At 27.9% G+C, this 19,100-nt stretch overlaps 1 protein-coding gene across 4 annotated transcripts in view; it reads right to left on the bottom strand.

The window, feature by feature from the left end:
* LOC122720277 overlaps window positions 1-19,100 on the bottom strand; it is a 513,017-nt gene that overhangs the window by 143,013 nt on the left and 350,904 nt on the right. For all 4 annotated transcript variants that reach the window (XM_043946864.1, XM_043946863.1, XM_043946865.1 and 1 more), the window contains exons 6-7: window positions 15,898-16,016; window positions 198-501 (exon numbers count right to left, since the gene is read on the bottom strand). In XM_043946864.1, the coding sequence (XP_043802799.1) occupies window positions 198-501; window positions 15,898-16,016 (423 nt within the window). The remainder of the gene's footprint in view (window positions 1-197; window positions 502-15,897; window positions 16,017-19,100) is intronic.

Here is a 19,100-nt window from a genome sequence, read left to right as displayed (position 1 = left end):
ATGATTAATCAATGAATAATGATAAACATGAACAAATATAACAGTAGAATTCTCTTTTGTAGTTTTATCTACAACCTTCCCACATGTACCAAACCAATAAAAAAAAACCAGAGAAGTTTAATCGTTGAATAAGATTAAGCCTGACATGCGTTCTATCTGTGCCAGTATCACAGAAAATAAAATACATCGCCACTCACCTTTTGCTGCTGCGCCTGTGACGGTTCCGTGGCGAGCAATTGTTTTAAGGCCGGGTGTCCATGGCCGTTGGGCGTCGACGTCGCTCCTGGTGTGCTTGGCGTGCTGGGATTACTTCCCGGTGTATTTGGTGTGTGAGGACCGGTGGTTGGACTGCTAGGACTAACGCTTTCGTTCACCTTGCTACCGGCATGATGATTCTCCGTGTGCCTCCTCAGACTCCTCGCGTCGCAATACGATTTGCCACATCCCTCCGCTTTGCACTCGTACGGCTTCTTGTTCCGATGCGTTAGCATGTGCCCGTTCCTGAAAAAAATAATAGAGGAACAATTGTGTCAAAAGAATCCGAGTCTTTGTTGTTAAAATTTGAAATTTTCGAAATTTTGATTCGATACAGGATATTATTTTACGTAATTAAGCATATTTTTAAAAAATATCTTAAAGGGAAGGTTCAATTTATTGCGAATTGATCATTTGGTATATAAATATTATTTCTCATTTAATAATTACATTATTTCCTATGAATTTGAATTTTTAGATTGTGTATTCCTCTTTAACAATAATTAAATTATATGCAATATTTGAATTTATGAAACATTTAATGTTATAAATTATTGTATTTTTAAGTTTAACAAATGTGTAAATGTATTCAATAAATATTATTAATTTTAAATAAACAAAACTTTCGAATTTAAAAGAATTACAATAACGAGAAATTTTTGTTTACACTTAAAAATTTTCATAAGCAATATTTATTAAAGATCCAATAAATTTCCTTGAGATTAATCTTAAGGAATAAAACAAATTGTATTTCACTTCAGTCTTTTATCAAATCAAATGTAATAAACAAAATAAAAATTAAAAAAGAATTTCTAACATAAAATCATCCTTCATGATTGTTGTATAATAACAAAAAAATTTTTATCCAATTAAATATATATTACATATTTAACAATATATATAAGAGAATTCTCTTCACGTATCACCGAGATAAGACCAAGAAGTTCAGCAAAGTGTTTCATAATCCTCCACTGACACGCAAGAAACATTCAAGAGAACTCGATCATCCAATCCCCCCAGTTGAGGGTAGAAAATTATGTCGGTCCAATTAAGTTCCTATCTATATAGAGGATCTACCGAACTCCGGAAATCCTGTACAACGAGGAACAGGGCGATCTTGGCATCGAGCTATCTGCGAGGTGCATCTAAGCTTATCCTCGACGTGACAGCCTTACGACCGTTTCGTAGGGCTAAAGACTATTCTCCAGACCATTTGCCTGATATACATGGTATGCGACCCCCATCGATGGGGTGAAACGCACCAACCTGACGCACACTCTCTCACGTGAAATCTCTCGCAGAAAGGAAGCTTGGTTATCAGTTGAAAGGTGGCCTTAGAGTGGAAATGTGTTGTTATATATGGATACGATAGAATGAGTTAGAAATGGAACAGAATTTTTTGAAATAATTTAGTTTGATGCATTTTAATTTTTAATAAAATGAAAATTAAAAAGTATATAATATTTAATATCATATTATATTTAATATTTTGTTATTTTTATATATTATAATCGTTTTCTTAAATATATAATTTAATATATATTATTATGTTTAATATATTTTCAAGTCCTTTGTTTGTTTTTACTTTTACAAGAAACAATTCAGAATATTCTATATTATTCCATTATTCCATTATATATATTCGAATAAATCAAGTTTGAAAAATTTTCAAATTCATATGAAACTCTCTATTATTTGATTAGAAACAAATGAACTATAACGATAGCATGATACGTATGAAAATAAGTAAAAAAACTAATAGAACAAATATGTAACGAAATAATTTATAATTTAAAACTGAATAATAATACGTAAAAAATATAGAACGAAAATACTATTCTTAGAATATCAATTTAATTAAATGAATTTTTAAAAATATTTTTATATGAATTACATTACTATGATTTGCCCGCCAAAAACAATACTACCCATTTTAGAGATTCAGAATCGAATCCGTATGCTTTTTTAAACTTCAGCAAAAGCATACGAAATTATGCCAAATGATCTATCTCAAATTTTCTTGAAACTCGTTCCAAGATTTAAATTCAAGAATCTATGGCGAAAAATTCTAAAACACTGTGCATTGTAAATATATATTAACAACAACATTTTATCATGCCATATCAAAAGAAATAAGAAAGAAGAAGAAAAGAGTGTGCAACAAGTTGCCTATACTATTCAAGGATACATTTATTGCCCCTAAGAATCGTTTGACGCGTTCATCCCCCCTCCCCCTCCACAACATTTTGCCCCATATAATTGCATTAATCCGACAATGAGTTACTCGGTGGAAACGACATCGTTAAACTCTGTTTCCTACGTCGTAACTATAATCGGGATCCGAGATTTAACGCGGATAAAACAGACGGTAAGTACAGACGGTAAATCGTCGATTTGTATCTCGTTCCCGCCATCGATACCGAACACCGACCACCGTGGATCCGATTTCTCTGGACAAATATTTGCTTGGAATATTACCGGCGACGACCCAGTCGAGAGAGAGAGAGAGAGAGAGAGAAAGAGAGAGAATTTTTCAGGTTACTCGATTAATTTGCACCTTCGTTACGTGGTGAAACGAGAACCGGAACGAGAATCGGACATTTCATTTTGTTAAAAGACCATTTTAAGATTTATCAGAGCTTGATGTTGATTTTTCTATTTTTTCTTTTTTTTTTTTTTTTCTTTTTTTTTTTCTTCCTCCCAAGTCGTGGATAGAGGATATTCTTTTTGAAACTCGTAACTTTGCGCACGATTCACTTTGTAAAAGTACCATTTTTCGACGATGTTGTTCTTCATGGAAACTTTTCAGCGTTATATATCAAAGGTTTTTAATTAGAGGGTAAAAAGAGATGAGCGAGGCTCTCTTAAACGTTGTTTGCGAGCTTAAGGAGGGAAATGTTAACCTTTAACCTTTCACCTACGCATTTAACCTTTAATTTTCAAGAACGAGGCACTTGTTTTAACTAATGAGCAAATGCGAGGACATTCCGTAAATAAAAAAAAAGCAACTCAATTAAGAGTCACATATATTTTTAATCCTTGTAACGAACACTTGAATTGTTCGCTTGTTGATAAACAAATTTATATTTATAGTTTTTTTTTTCCATTTCATTTTGCTATTTTAAAAGTAAGTCTCAAAATAGAATAAAATATTTACTTTTTTTGTCTTCTAAATCATAAATTTTAATATTAATCGTAATTTGTAATTACATACAATTTATAAATTTACAATTAAATTTTAATATTACTTATTTTTAAATTATTTTTTTATATCCATCATTTTAACAATCCCATTTTTTAAAAATTATTTTTCTTAAAGATGGAAAGAGAAATGAGAGGAACTCGTATAAATATAAATTAAGCATTCCTATTTATAATCCCGTTACCTACATCATTACACGAGAAATAAATAATTAGCATACAAGACAAATCCATTAAAAATATAACACGAGATTCGTCAACATCCGTTTCGACGTATTTCAATCGCCCATTCCCCTGATGTTCTTTCTCCCTTCTGATAAAACTTTAACGAAACATCGAGCATCGTTCACCTCCCTTTCGAAAAGGGAGAAAGAGGGATTCTCGCGTGGATCGTGGTAAGAAAGGTCAGAGCATCGGACGACATCGTTTCCAGTAAATTTTCAAGCAGTATTCTGTCCCATTGTTCCAAGCTTTATAGTCCATCACGATACACGAACGAATTCCCTTAAATTTTATCTCGGGACGAACTTCAAAGTTTAATTTGTAAAAGCTAATTCGTTCAACTTTAATGTATTTCCTTTCTGATTCGTGGATGTACACACACGAATCCTCTAGGAATCGATCGAGCCAACTATTCGCCATTAAACGAATGAAAAAAAGATAAGAAAAGAAAAGCGAATGGTTCTATTTGATAGAAGATATTAAAATTGAGACGATGAATGAAGAAAGGAAATTCATTAGTTTCTTTTCTGATTTTTTGGATTTCGATTTATAATGATTAATAGTTTTTTAGTTTATTTATAATTAGGTTAACTGAAGACGAGGAGATAAAAGATTCATCCAATCAAAATGAATACTAAAAAATCTTAATTATGATTCCTTAACTTAAATATCATTAAAATCAATTCAAGATTGATTTATAAGCAATCATATTTTGATAATAATTATAAATCGACTGTGAGTTTCATGAAACTTTACACCAATATATAACAAAGAAGATAATGAAAAGATAAATCGATTATCAAAATTTAATTATTAAATTAAACGTTCATATTCTATTATTTGAGAAATTCTGGATATTTTTATATTCGAAATATCAATTAAAAAAACGTTACTAAACTATTAATTAATCCTTTTTTTTTTTTGATATAAAATAGGTTTTCGGATTTGATAAGAATCAAAGATGGAAAGTGTATACCTTTATAATTTCTTTCGCTCTACTTTCTTTTCTATCGGATCCACGACGAAACGTTTTTAGCGGAGCGGAGGAAAAGGAAAATGGCACGAACAAAGACCGTATTGAAGACGTCGAAGCGGGAAAAGAAAGCTTCGTTGTTGAAAGAGAAACAAAAGAACGAAAGTTCCATGGTTCCCCTCCTCTCCTCCCCTCCCTCCCTCCTCCCTCCCTCCTCCCTCCTAATGACGATGTATCCTTCAAGAGACAAAGCTGAAAGTATATTTCTAAAGTAAAATTGATCGCCTTTCATTTCAAGGCTAATGACGTTCCCTGAATAATCAACATAAATTCTGAAAGTGAAATCTCCTGTTCTTAAATAAAATAAGAGATAGAACAAAGAGAGTTCACGGTTTCTTTTTTGTCGTTAAAGATTCTAATGGTCTACGTTCCAATGTAGTTTACATACAGAGGACAGTTCCTTTCCTCGAAGAGCGAAAAGATTTCGATTTAGAAAAATTACTCTTGCGGCGAGGATCTGATACGTACACGAAAAACGACTCAGCAATGAAAACACTCGGGGTTTTGTAACAGTCTCATTCCTCTTGGAGTACAAATTTGAAAATAGCTAGGAGACACGGGAAAACAGTACTTGTATGATCTCAATTTGAGGCACTATTTTCGATCAACGATATTTCTGTAAATAATGAAAATTAATATTCGTCAAAACTAAACTAAATATCATATAATTTTGTCACAAATTCTTTCTTTTGTTGTGTATTTATGAATGTGTCAGTTTATGTAATATAGGATAATTATGAAAAAGATTTTATTTGAAATAATGACATATATATTTAATTTATTTTTATTATTATACTTTTTTTATGCATTTCTATGAATACGTTGTTGTTTTCTTACTTTAAAGTATGACTTTTTGACAATTATTTATTTTTGATTCTTATTATATGTATATCACAAATTATGATTAATGATATATTCTTATTAAATAAAGTTAATGCAAAGACGATAATATACATTTTGATAAAAGAAAGAATCTGCAAACTTTTATTTTTAAGTAATGTCTTTCTACTAAATTATATGTGGAAAAATTTATTAATGCTAATCTCTTTATGTTATTTTTAGTTTTAAGCAAATCATTTCGGTCAGAGGATGAGAAATATGTAATAATAAATTCACAAACTATTATTTTGTCTCTTATCTTTCTATAATGAAAATGAAAGAAAAAATTAATCAATCTTCATTAATCTAAAATTCCAAATGATCACGAAATGCTATCAATATTGCCTCGATTCATCCCCTACTTTCTAATGCAAATATTTAAAAAGATTATAAAATGAAACTACATCAATCACCGAAACCAAAAAATTTCTCAGAACACCTCCTCACAGAAAAACAAATCGAGCTAAGATCCTAAGGTCCTTTAAACTTTCTAAAATCTCCAATAATCACCCATACTCACCCCCGTCGAATTTTCCTAAAGAAATTTTCCACCCGAGACTTCTCTCATTTCTCTTCCAATTATCAGGATCGAAGATTAAATTCGCGTCAATTATCAACTCTCCATTAATTCAACGATAGAGGAGGGAGCAACGATAGCTAGGTCCTCGCTATTCGAGGAAGACCGTTTCCCTCTGAATTTTCTTTCATTTCACGGGGTCAGAGCATCCTTAATGCGGGGTCGAACGAGGCGGAAGCCGGGGAACAAAGGGGGGTATCGACGATATCGAGGTGGGAAAGCAAGTCCTCTTTACAAGCGGAAGAAACGACCAACTTCTCCCCTGCTCGCTGCAACGACTCTTTCTGAATCCCACCCCCCTTCTATTCCATAGCCTCTCTTTTCTAAGTTCGCAAATCCCTTTTGGACGAAGAGACCCCACTGTCCTCCCCCCACGACGCCCTTCTCGATATACAATGTGTCCGGTTTATCTCGAACTGGAAACTTAAGGTGTCTCGAAAGATATAAATATTAATTAATTACCACAAAAAAGTGGCAAGTTAGAAGCTTTATTAAAAGATAATTTGAAATTCATAAAATTTATTTAAGAAGATTAGAAACACGCGAATATTTTATTATACATATGAGAATATAAGTTTCATGAACTTCAAATATCATTTAAAGTAAAAATTCTTCGATATGAATTAACATTTTTTATTTTAAAAGGTAAGGAAATCTTCTATGCGAAAAATTATTAATCATCATTTCTTCAATATCAAATTACTCTTTATCATTCACATTTCTCGAAATATTTAAGGGAATTACAATAAACCCGACACACTGTATACATGTATATATACTTTTCTCTCTTTATATATATATATATATTCTCTCTCTATATATATAATATATAGATATGGCATGGCTCTCGAAGAAGAGCTCTTCGAAGAGAATACCTCTCGAGGTATAAGCGCTTCCTTTCGTTCTTCCTTATTTCAAGCGGTACTGTCGCCGTTCGAACACGGGGAAAAGGACTACGTGGATTTACTTCGATAACAGAGATACGCCGCGGAACTTACAATGGCGGGCCGCTCGCTTGGCAAAGGGTTGAGGAGGAAGGGGCGGCTGTGCTCGCTGGACCGAGAGTGGAAACGCAGCTATCCTCTCTGTTCGAGAATAAGAACCTCGAGAGATGTTACGCTTCTCTTTTTTTTCTTCTTTTTCTTCTTTCTTTTTAGTTTTCAATTAAACGATCCTGGGACATCTTCGTTTGAACAGGGAAAGAGGAGAGAATTGTCATTCTGTCGTTGCTTGTGACTGGTTTTATCGTATTGATTATTTCATTTCTTTTTCTTTCTTTCTTTTTTTTTTTTTTTTTGTTTTGATTGATTTGTACGGATTTGAATTTGGAAAAGTTTGAGTAAATTTGTTTTTTTGTTCCGATTTAATGTTAAAGTGATTAATTTTATTATTAATAAAATTATTTTATCTTATTGATTGATATTGATTGATTGTTGAAAATGTTTAATCGAATTATATTACTAGATCTCTAATTAATAATCATGGAGATAGTCTGGACAAATGAATTTTAGTCAGATTATTTTTAATATTCAAAATGGAATATATAAAAATGAAATAATTTATATCTAACAGAAATTGTACGGAAAAAAAAAATAATAATAATAAAGAAATTATTGAGTTTAATTGTCAAGTTGAAATTGTCTTATTAATTCGTCTTCTCTGCTTAAATAGCTAAAGTACAGAGATTAACGCAATAATAGAATATACTTTAGCTTAGAAAAACTTTATCCAGATTAAAAAAAAAGAATTTCGAGATATATTTTAAATTAAAGGACAATAAAAAATAATATTACATTACAATAAGTAAATTATAATAATAGATTTAATTTAATATTATAACATTATTTCTTGACATTAGAATACAAATTAAAAAATTAACATAATTTTAAAACAATAAATTTAAAACAATTAAAACATAAAGAATTCATCCATCAAAAATATTACGAAAAAGATTATGCATTATTCTTTTAGTTTCAAAAAGATTCAGTCAAACCTATCAATTCATTACAAATATTTATGATTCACTAACATGCGAAACGAAATACTTCATCCACAATCTATTTTTTTCAAAAATATTTAACAATTTATATTCGAAGAAATTAAAAATATATAATGAAAAACAATTGTAATTAATTGGAGCTAGCTATTAAATAAAGAAGATCCATGAGTGTTGGTTTTTTATATTTTATTTTGTTCCCATTTAATTACTTCTGCATGATACGATAAATTCTATGTACAAATTCTACGTAACATCCGTTATATAAGAAAAATCTTTTTAAAATATATGAGAAACTGGTTAAGTGGCTCAAAACTTTTTCTTTTCCTTTCTATACGGTTTTTCTTTCTAAAAATCGAACAACAAAGGCCTATTTGAAATGTTTCTATAATAAGAACTTGAAAAAATTTAGAATAGGATCATGAAAAAAAAAAAAGAGAAAAAGAAAAAGAGAAAATTGTTCTTTGTGCAAAAGAATTTTTGCTTTTCTTTTCTTTTTCTATTTTTTTTTTTGAGCTTTTATAAAAGAATATATAGCCACTATCTTGAGATAAACTTAAAGCAAATTAATTTTTTTATTCAAATTAATTATATCATCAAATAATTTATTTTTATATGTTTTTTTCTTAAATAAAAAGGAATTCTTTATTTTAGAAAATAAATATACAATTTAAACGTAATTAGAATTAAAAAATTCTAATTAGAATTTATATTCGAAAATTATTATCACTGGTATTTATATCTACACTGATATTGATATTATTATTGATATTCATAGAATATCTTTGAAGGATCATTTTTAGAAGTCAAAATAATTTTTTTTATATTAATTTAAGTTTTCAAAGATGTTTTATGAATATATTAACATATTGTAGAAATGAATATAATGCATACAAAATAATAATACAATAAAGTAGCAACTTTTTAATACATAGTAAAAGTCGAATATAAAAATAAAACAATCAATAACGATATAAATTTAATAGCAATAATATCATCATTAATCCTTAAATAAAAATTAATCAAAATATATTTATAAAAAATTATTTATCGATTTGAAAATTCATTGAAAAATAAAAATATTTTTCAATGAAAAATATATTATCGTTTTCTCGTAAAAAATTTCCAATAGTTTTACAAACACGTTGCATGATTGAGGAACTTTCTTTATTACAAAAGATGAAAAAGGAAAAAATTGAAGGATTGGCGGAATAACAGAGAAGTACCAGCGAAAAATGTAATTCGATGCTTATTAGTTCGTGCAAATAGAATTAAATTACGTTCCATCATGAAAGCATTACTTTTATTTCCTTATCAAACTTTTTTCGATGGAAAGCTCTAATTACATTTGTCTGAGGATATCAATTATCTTCTCTTTTCTTGATGCTAATAATTTATGCTTCGTAAAAGTATCAAAAATAATGAAATATAGAGAATGAGAAATATAGAGAAAATGAGAAATATAGAGAAAATCGAATGTTTCTGACATCTTAACGAATTAATATTTTTTCATTTTATTATTTTTATTTTAGAGCTTTTTTTTCAGTCAAGAAATAGAAAAAATGTAACTAAAGTTTTATATTTACATAAAATTTTAAATATTGATTTTTTACTATTATTAATTATTTATTCATCACATCAAAGAACAATTTTAATCTTGTGTAATATCCTTTTTTTTATTAATTCTTTCAGGGCTACTGTATTAAAGAATTTAAGAATTAATAATAAAATTGATAATAAAAAAAAACAGATTTACTGATATTTGTATTTTATTATCCAATTAATTGTTAAAATTGTTTCTTTAATTTTAATCAAAATTCGAATCGACATATTCAAAGATGAAAAAAGAATTCATCAAATCTAATTCCTCTTAATTGAAAACTTTTCGAGGAACAAATGATAACAAATGATTTCTTAAAAATATCAGCAAAACTAAAGTTGTCAAAGATATATAAATTATGTAAGAATGAAAGCTTGAAAATATTATTGGAATAATTTGTCGAAATATTTAAATTATTGTATTTTTCATTCTATGCAACGAATTTAATTTTTATGAATGTAAAAAAAGAAAACCTAGTGAAAATTTTCGCGCGCGAAAACAACAAAAAAGTTTTTCTTTTTTGATCCTCGATTAATTAGTTGATTTTCTTTATGCAATAGGAGCCTCTTACGAAGCAAGCGCTCCAAGAAAATTCTTTGCTAAATACCTAAAAGGCAAGAGACTTCAAAGAAGTATTTCAATCACGACAATTGCAATATTACATTCATCCGGTTGAAATATTCTGTAAAAAGCAGACAGGACGTAATTTTTTTCCCCTTCGCTGAATCTAGGAGAATTTTCAGCTCGATGGGCACGAATTAAACTTCGCGTTGAACTCGCGGAACAAGAATCTCGAAGACCAATTATACTTAATTTTCATACGTAATAGAGTGCTCAAACGTGAAAAAAAAAAAAAAGGAAGAAGAAGAAAAGAAGAATATTTGTTTTAGTAATAAACGATTCGTATTTTTTATATTTTAAATTGGATAAAATGTAAAACAATGGTAAATTGTAAAAATTTTAATTTTAATATAAAATTAAAATTTTTAAATATTTTCTGCATAAATTTATAATGAGTATTAAAATCTATTTAATTTTCTTGATAATTTTATTTTTTATTATAATTGAAGTTAGACTTTTTTGAAAAAAAATTGAAATGGTTAGTTAATTTTAAAGAAAGATATTATAAAAATTTAAGTAATATCTTTATAATTTTATAAAAAGTATTAAAAAATTTAAATTAAATTTTCAGAATTTCAATGCTATCAAGAGCTAATAAAAAATTCAAAATCAAATAAAATAACTTTAACAATCTCAATTAAAAATATTAAAAAATTGAAAATAAATTTTTAACGCATCATATTCACTAAAGACACTTAAAAATTCATTATAAAATTATTATCAGATGTATTTAAACAATGCAAAATAAATTATTATTATTTAATCTTTACTGCAAAATAGATTCTAGTATTAATAATTAAAAGCAAAGATCAAAATACTTTTATAAAATATTTTTTTTTATTTTTCTAAAAAATAAGTATTTAAATTATATGATTTCTTAATTTAATAATCTATTTAACATGTTAATAACGTTATTTTATCTATTGATTATCTATAAATAAAAATTCAATTTATGCAAGTTGTATTGGAACCACTTCAGAAAAAATAATATATGCAAGTCTAACTTTTTATAAGATTTTTAATAACATCTTACATACTAAAAATATAGGTCAAATTAAATTCTACTTCATTTTCTTGAATTCTATACAAAGTATCATTACAACACTTGAAAGTTATTTAAACAAATATCATTAATTAAAAATATTTTAATCAATTACAACTTAGCTTCAACTATTAGCAAGAAATATATTTTTATATATTTTTGAAATATAGCATGTACAAAAAAGAAAGTTGATATTTCGAATTCATCACTATCGCATTTAAAAAGCAATTGTCTCATTCAATCAATAATTGTTTTATCTTATCAATTTATATTCTAAACTCTATCCCTGAACAGTTGTATTCTTAACGTGCATAAAAAGATTATTGATATTTTGAACTCATTACACAACAATTTCCTTTTAACTCTTCGCTATCAAGTTTAGAAAGCAGTTTAACGACATTGCTCCACTTGTGAACTGTACCGGCTAGGTTTAAATGTCGGCTTTATAGACCAAGAATACGATTCAGTAAATTATTGCGAATCTTACTTTTCGCCATTCGTGTTAAAATTTCGTGGCTATATATATATATAATATGCTAGGAAAGTTTAAGAAGGGAGAGCGCAATTCTTTACGACTTTTTATGAACAGAGTTAGATACTTAAGCCCCTCGTCTTTTCGAGGTTAAAAAGATTTCAATAAAAACGGGAAACAGGCTAAGGACTTTTTCTCTGATCGGATAAAGTCGTCCACATCGTTTACTCGAATCCTGGCATATGCTTTCTTAAAAACGAGTTTCCAAGTAAGGAAATTTTTATGGACGCAAGCCAAATGGAATGCTCGCACGGCAAAATGTTTGAAATCGAGTTTGTTCTTGTATAAGCGTGTAGCTTGTTAGAATTAAAAAAATCTTAATGCGAAAGATTTCTCAAAAGAAATTTTCGAGCGAAGAATGGAGTTGAAGTAGAATATCTGAATGATCAGAGAAAATATTGCTTCGTTAATTTTTATTATTTTGTAAACAGAAAAGAGATATTTATGCATTTATGCAAATTTGAATGTAAAAATAGAATATATAATATGTATTACGATATTTAAGGAATGAAATAAATATTTTTATGAATGAAATCAATTTTTATATTTTGCAATATGATTTTGCAAAATCTTTAATTTATTTGTGAAAGAATTCTTGAAAAATATTTTATTTTTCTGGTGATTTTTTCAAATATATAATTTATTAAAATTTATTCTATTTCTATTATTACAAAATATTTCTAAACGAGCTTAAAATATATTATAATAAAAAAAATGTTCAAAAATATTGTTTGTATTTAAATTAACCAAATTACTATAAAAAATTAATAGTCATTCACTACAAAAATATAACAGATATACATTAATTAGTAAATATTATTTTGAAAATTATCTGCAATTTGAACTCACAATATTTTACTTAAAATAACTTTTATCTTTCCAAATAAAATTGTTTAAAATAATAACAACCAATTTTTGATTAAATTGCAATTCAAAATCCAACATATATTAAATTCAATGAGTATTCCTCGATCGATCGAAGAATCTTGAATTACGAAAGAAGCTTGAAAAGGAACAATAGGTGAGACGATGCATTTGAACTAAATAAGAACGACAAAAAGGGAAAGAAATTCTAGGGGACGAGAGATGAAACGAAAGTAATTCTTCAGGCTGTTCGTCAACTCGTATTGAGCCGGGTGTTGAGCGACCCTATCGAATGAAATACGTACATAAAACGAAGGTGACATGGTGGAAAGGTCGAGGAAAAGAAAAATACACTCTGCTCGAATCCAGTGCACGTAGCCCTGACAGAACCAAGCACAAAAGAAAATTGTGGCGATTTCGACGCGGATACAAAGATATTTCCAGTTATAAAGATTTCTCATTAAATTAGATTCTTAAAATATAAGCTCAATTACTAAGAACATTTTAACATTTAACATTACATTGTTAATGTAGATAACAATTAAAGTAAGAAAAATTCTCATAAAATTATGAAAATTATATTCTAAATATACAACATCACAGATGTAGTTTAATAGAAACGTTGAAATAATCATAATTAAATGAAATGAAAATGTTATTATAATAATATTATTTTATGAGTTATATCAATTTTTGACAAGTTTTAATTTTAATTATTTGTTTTTGTGAAATTATAAAGTTATTACAACTTCTGGAACAAAGCAATAAGAAACAAAATAAAGAAAATAATATTAATTATTCTAAAAAAGTGATTCAGTTAATGTTATTCAGTAACATTGTTTTAAAAAAATGGGCGATCTTGAGAAATTTCCATGAAATTATCGAAGAATCTTGAGAAATGAAACGTCACGAAAGAAAAAGATATTGTTGGAGGGAATATCTATGGAGTTTAAAGAAACTTTTTAGAAAAATTTCATGAAACGATATTTCTTCCGCTTGTTGAATCGTTAAAGATACGATATACATTTCTACGTGAAAACAAAGAAAAGAAGAAAATATTTAAAAAAAACGAATAAAGAGAGAAAGAAAGAGGAAAGAGATATTGTAATGTTCTGTGAAAGAAATTGTAATTTCTGTGAAGGAAATCTTATAAAATAATAATTGATGATTGACGAAAAATAAATTTAATTACTAATCGAAATATACATTAATATAACTTATTGCATATATTTCTTTATGTTATATAAAAATCATATTTATATCTATTCTTTAACTTTTATTAAAAATAAATTTTCTTTTATTATATATTTTTGAACCTAATTGTATCATTGAATTCTTAAACCTAGAAAAATTGCTATATTCAAATTATTTGCAAACTACGCGTATAATTACTTATTCGAAAGAAATTTATATAAATTTTATCAATATCACCAATAAGCATTACGATAAAATCCAAGTATGTGAAAATGAATGATATAAGAAAATAAGCATTCTGTCGGGATAATAAAAAGCTTTACCATTTACGGTTAATTTAATAAATAAACGAGAAACTCAAATTATTTACAGATTATCTTAAAAGTTACTATAATTTAATAACAGCAACGTAAAGCAGTAATAAAGTAGTATCCGAAGGAATTTATAATAAGATTTCAATCCATCGGGCAAAGAAAATTAATAAATATCCTAAGCACGAGAAGCAACGGTTTCATGCGGTATCAATAAGTTTCTGACAAAGCGTTCAACGAATCGCGAGTAATACCGCAAAGCCGAGTTGAACGTGACGGAGAGAGGGCTCGAGAGGGTGGCAGAAAGGAAAACTACTGTCCGAGTGGAAACGTGGCCAAGGTATGTGGCGAATCTCGAATAAGGAGAAAGGAAGAAAGTGGAAGGAACGAAGAGAGGATTTGTAGATCCGTCTACGAAAAGGAAATACAAGTCTAATCTTTTCCGACCGGCCAACAAGTCTGACCAAGACTGGCAACCATCGCTGCCACTATTGATTCTTCTTTATTCTCCTTTTCTCGTTCTTGAGAAGAATTGAATCTTCAATTCTTGCGATCCTTGTGAAGGTCTTTCTCTTTTCGCACTATAGTTACTTTTCTCTTCACCGTTCGTACATATTTTACGAAGAATCGTCTCGAAATGTTTATTTAATTCGAGAAATAGTAACAAATGCGTTGAATTTGTCTTGTTAAATTTTTTCTTTATCGATCTTATGATTCTATAGATATATAAAGAGTCATAAATTTGAAAGTTGTCTAAGTTCGAAGATTCAAAAAGTTAATAGTCAAAAGAATTTGAAATTCAAAGATTCGAAGACTTTAAGACTTTAAGACTCAAAACATTTAATTATTTAAGAATTGAAAGAATTGAAGATTGAAGAATTTAAAGATACAAGGATAGATCACTCAGAAATATTATTATAAATTGGCAGAAAGAAAATTAAATCTAATATTAATCAAGAGAAAGACGAGTGTTTATTAACAAAAATTACTAGATAAAATCCAAAGTATTATTTAATTTAAGAAATTGCGTTTGTTTCTCATAAACGATTTTGATTTATCAAATACATAAAACTTTTTATCACCAATCCAACTTAGTATTTATTTGGCAGCAATCGTGAGCTGCAACGTTTTCATAACAAAAGCATAAGCTCTTGAAATCCGACCTAGAGAATAAACTCTCAAGCCATGGCTCACTCATATGGCAAGATGAATCGTATATCAGAAACAATCCCCTTGTCGAGTGCACAAAGCAGTAAAACAACTATTCTATAATATTATGTAATATACAAATTTCAGGAAACTATGCTCTTAACCAGCATCTATTCCTTGAGAAGCTTTGGAAAACGTAAAGGAAAAGCTTTCGATTTTTAAATGGAACCGTTTCACTCAAAGACACAAAAGAGAAAATCATGATTGAAAAGAAATAGAGAGCTTTTAAATGAAAGAAAAAAAAATGTAGAATTATCATTTGCAGTATTTCATTTTTTTGAAATAACCGAGGCAAGAAACACGACATTAACGTTGATTAATTGACGCAGAAAAGAGGCGAATTGTGTTCATCTGTACTCACAAGTGGTCCTGCCGCTTGAACGCCTTGCCGCACATCGTGCACACGTATTTCCTCTCGTCACTGTGCGTCAGCTTGTGCTTCGTGAGCGCCGATGCGTTGTTGAACACCTTCCCGCAGACCTGCAGGCAGAAATCGTGAAATGTGTCAACGTGTCTTTGTATTGATGTTCCATCTCTGGCAGTCAGCTTAATTGATTATTTATGATCTCGAGGTTATGGCTCAAGGTTAGGCGAATTTATGTCACTACGGTAAAATTAACTGTTCGTATAACAAGGGAAATAAGTGGAAATAGAAATGTTACTAAGCACGGAAAATTATTAAATCAAAGAAAGCAGATATTTTACGTACATATATATATGATGATTGATGTTAGATGATAGCTCGAGATTGAAAATATACTTCGAAACAAAACGATTCACGATAAACACTTTATTATACGCAATAATATTTTATTACGCACGAGACAATGACATATTAGTTGCGCGTGACTTTTCGTTACTGCTCGCGCCATCCTGCGCCGAGAACACCCGAACAGACACGAAAGGATCCGAAGAGACTTCGGATTCGAACCATCTAACGCCCGCGATATTTGAAAGTATATAATAGTGATTGATTTAATTATTTCGAAAAATTTAAGTCTTTATCACAAAATTTCTTTAAGAGAAAATTTTGTTTGAAATAGAACTTAATCATATATTGTTTATTTTTTATTTTTTAAAGAAATATCAATATAGAATTATTCGATATTATATATTTTTATCGAAAAAATTGTAATTTCTTCAAGAATGAATATATTGAGATTTGAAAATGATAATTATATAAATTAATTTATATTTTCAATAACATTCACTACATATTTAAGTATAGAATATATTAAATAATATGGAAAATATTTTTTTAAGTATCAGATTAACATAAATAAGGATCAAACATATACACATATATCAATATTCTTCAAAATATAATATTCATTGAGATTTTTTTATTCCAGCAATGTTAAAAATTTAGCTATTTTTGATAAAATGATTTTTTAACTATTCAAAATCGTTGACAAATTGGCAAAATGTAATTTCAGCAAACCTATATTTGGCTATTAGCATTACGTGAAACACATTTTCAGAACCGTCTAACATTTGACACATGTTACTGCCAACCGTGCGAATGTGCTTGACGTAGACGGCACTGCTACATGCCCGCGTACACACATTTCCTAGTATCCATTAATGACTGCATTCCAAAAATACATCCAGCTTCCTGTGTTTTTTACGCTACAGAACAAATATGCACGGTGATGCTTCTATTATTTCTCCCTATTTCCACTGGCCACAGCTTTACTTGAATTTTTATAAAAATATTCGAATATGAAAAATGTAAAACAAATTTTAACAAAATTTAGAAAAAAATATATTTAAGACTTACGTTTTTAATATTATTAATATATTATTTAATTAATAGTTTGACAATTCAAATTTTATATCATAATTCATTGATAAAATAGAATATTTCGTTGAATTATAAAAGCATAATTTAATCCAAATATTATTTTCTATAAAATATAGACACAATTATCTATTCTTTCTTAAATTGATAAATTAGTTATTATAATGTTATTTAAAAAAGAAAAATTAAATCTCAATTGAATAAACGATCGATTATTAAACATTATAATATGCAATTTAATATTTTAGAATTAAATTTTCTCAAATATCATAATATTTTTAACTTTTCAAATAAAATTTTAAAAAATTTATTCAAAAAATAATGTAATTATGCTATCAAAATATTAAAAAGTAATATATATATATATTTAATAGATTAAAGTATCTTTGTATCTTTGTTCTTAAAAAATTTAATTATTTGTTCTCAAAATTTAATTATTCTCACTTAAGATATTAATGATATTTCACTAGAATGTTCTATAATCGAATCAATTAAATCTTAACGATTTAATCGATGAATCCAATCAAAACGGGTGAAAACTTGGTTCCAACGGAAATCAAGTAGCGATCGACGACGAAAGTGTAACGACTTCCAATCCGTGGTCTGTGCTTTCAATAATCGAGGCGCGTATCGCGCGAATGGTTCGCAATTCGCCGTCGCGTGTTTTGAACGGTTCATTACGAACACGTGAAACAGAACGAGGCTGGACACGATTTTCAATTACCACACGTAGCCATCGTAAAGCCAGGCCGGACGCGCTTTACGACAGACATTAGAACGACAATAAAGATATCATTGCCCCATTGTGAACGCCACGTTTCCACATTTTTGCTTACCATGTTTCAGAGTGATCTGCTTTTTTCTGAGACATTAATACAAAAAGTCTCTTCTTTTTTTTATTATTATTCATGATATTTTATTATATAATTTGTCAACGATAAGATTTGTTATTTATTTATTTACTTATTTTTTGATAAATTATTTTCAGATATATGATACTTAATAGATAAATAATTAGATTATTGTATCTTCTATTATATTCTTTTTTTGTTTAAGTTGATTATATATATTTGATGAATAAAAATATTTAATGAATAGAAAAAAAGAACAAATAGGTTATTTTTTGATAGAATATCAATTACATTATTGCACGATTCCTATAGATATTCTCAGATAATAAAATGGATTTTATGATTGGAATTGAGCAAGGATTGCTTTTTTTTTATGAATCCATCAGTTATAGGGAAGAATAAGGTCAAATATACATTATTTTTTGATGGATTAAGGATTTAAATATCCTTATGCATTATATTTTGATAACTGGCAAGAAAAGAAATAATATTCTTTATTGCCTTATAAATATTATCTATAAATATTCTCAAATATTATAATTATCCTCAATTACTTTCCAATTTAAATCATAAATTTTCACTAATAAAGTATAAATAAATAATATTATTACATTTAAACAAATTGGATTAAAGATTATTAAAAAAAGAAGCACATATTTGCACAAAAATATTAAAAAATAATTCTCTTGTATTTTCCATGTATATAATGCATATCCATATTGCTAAAATATAAATCTTAATTATAATTTTCTAATATATATTTTTCAATTTTCTCTGTGATTTTTATTCTCATTATTATTTCCATAATCTTAATCAAAACTTAGAGAATGTAAAACTATATATTTAAGATTTAAATTAATATTTAAGATTTAATCCTGCCAATACCTCTATCTAAAAAAATAAATTTTTCTT

This window comes from Apis laboriosa, unplaced genomic scaffold (assembly GCF_014066325.1).
Source record: "Apis laboriosa isolate Shangri-la unplaced genomic scaffold, ASM1406632v1 scaffold122_cov146, whole genome shotgun sequence".
In the NCBI taxonomy this organism is placed as follows: domain Eukaryota; kingdom Metazoa; phylum Arthropoda; class Insecta; order Hymenoptera; family Apidae; genus Apis; species Apis laboriosa.
The sequence above is the reverse complement of the archived record's forward strand: the minus strand, read 5'-3'. Positions and strand labels throughout refer to the sequence as shown.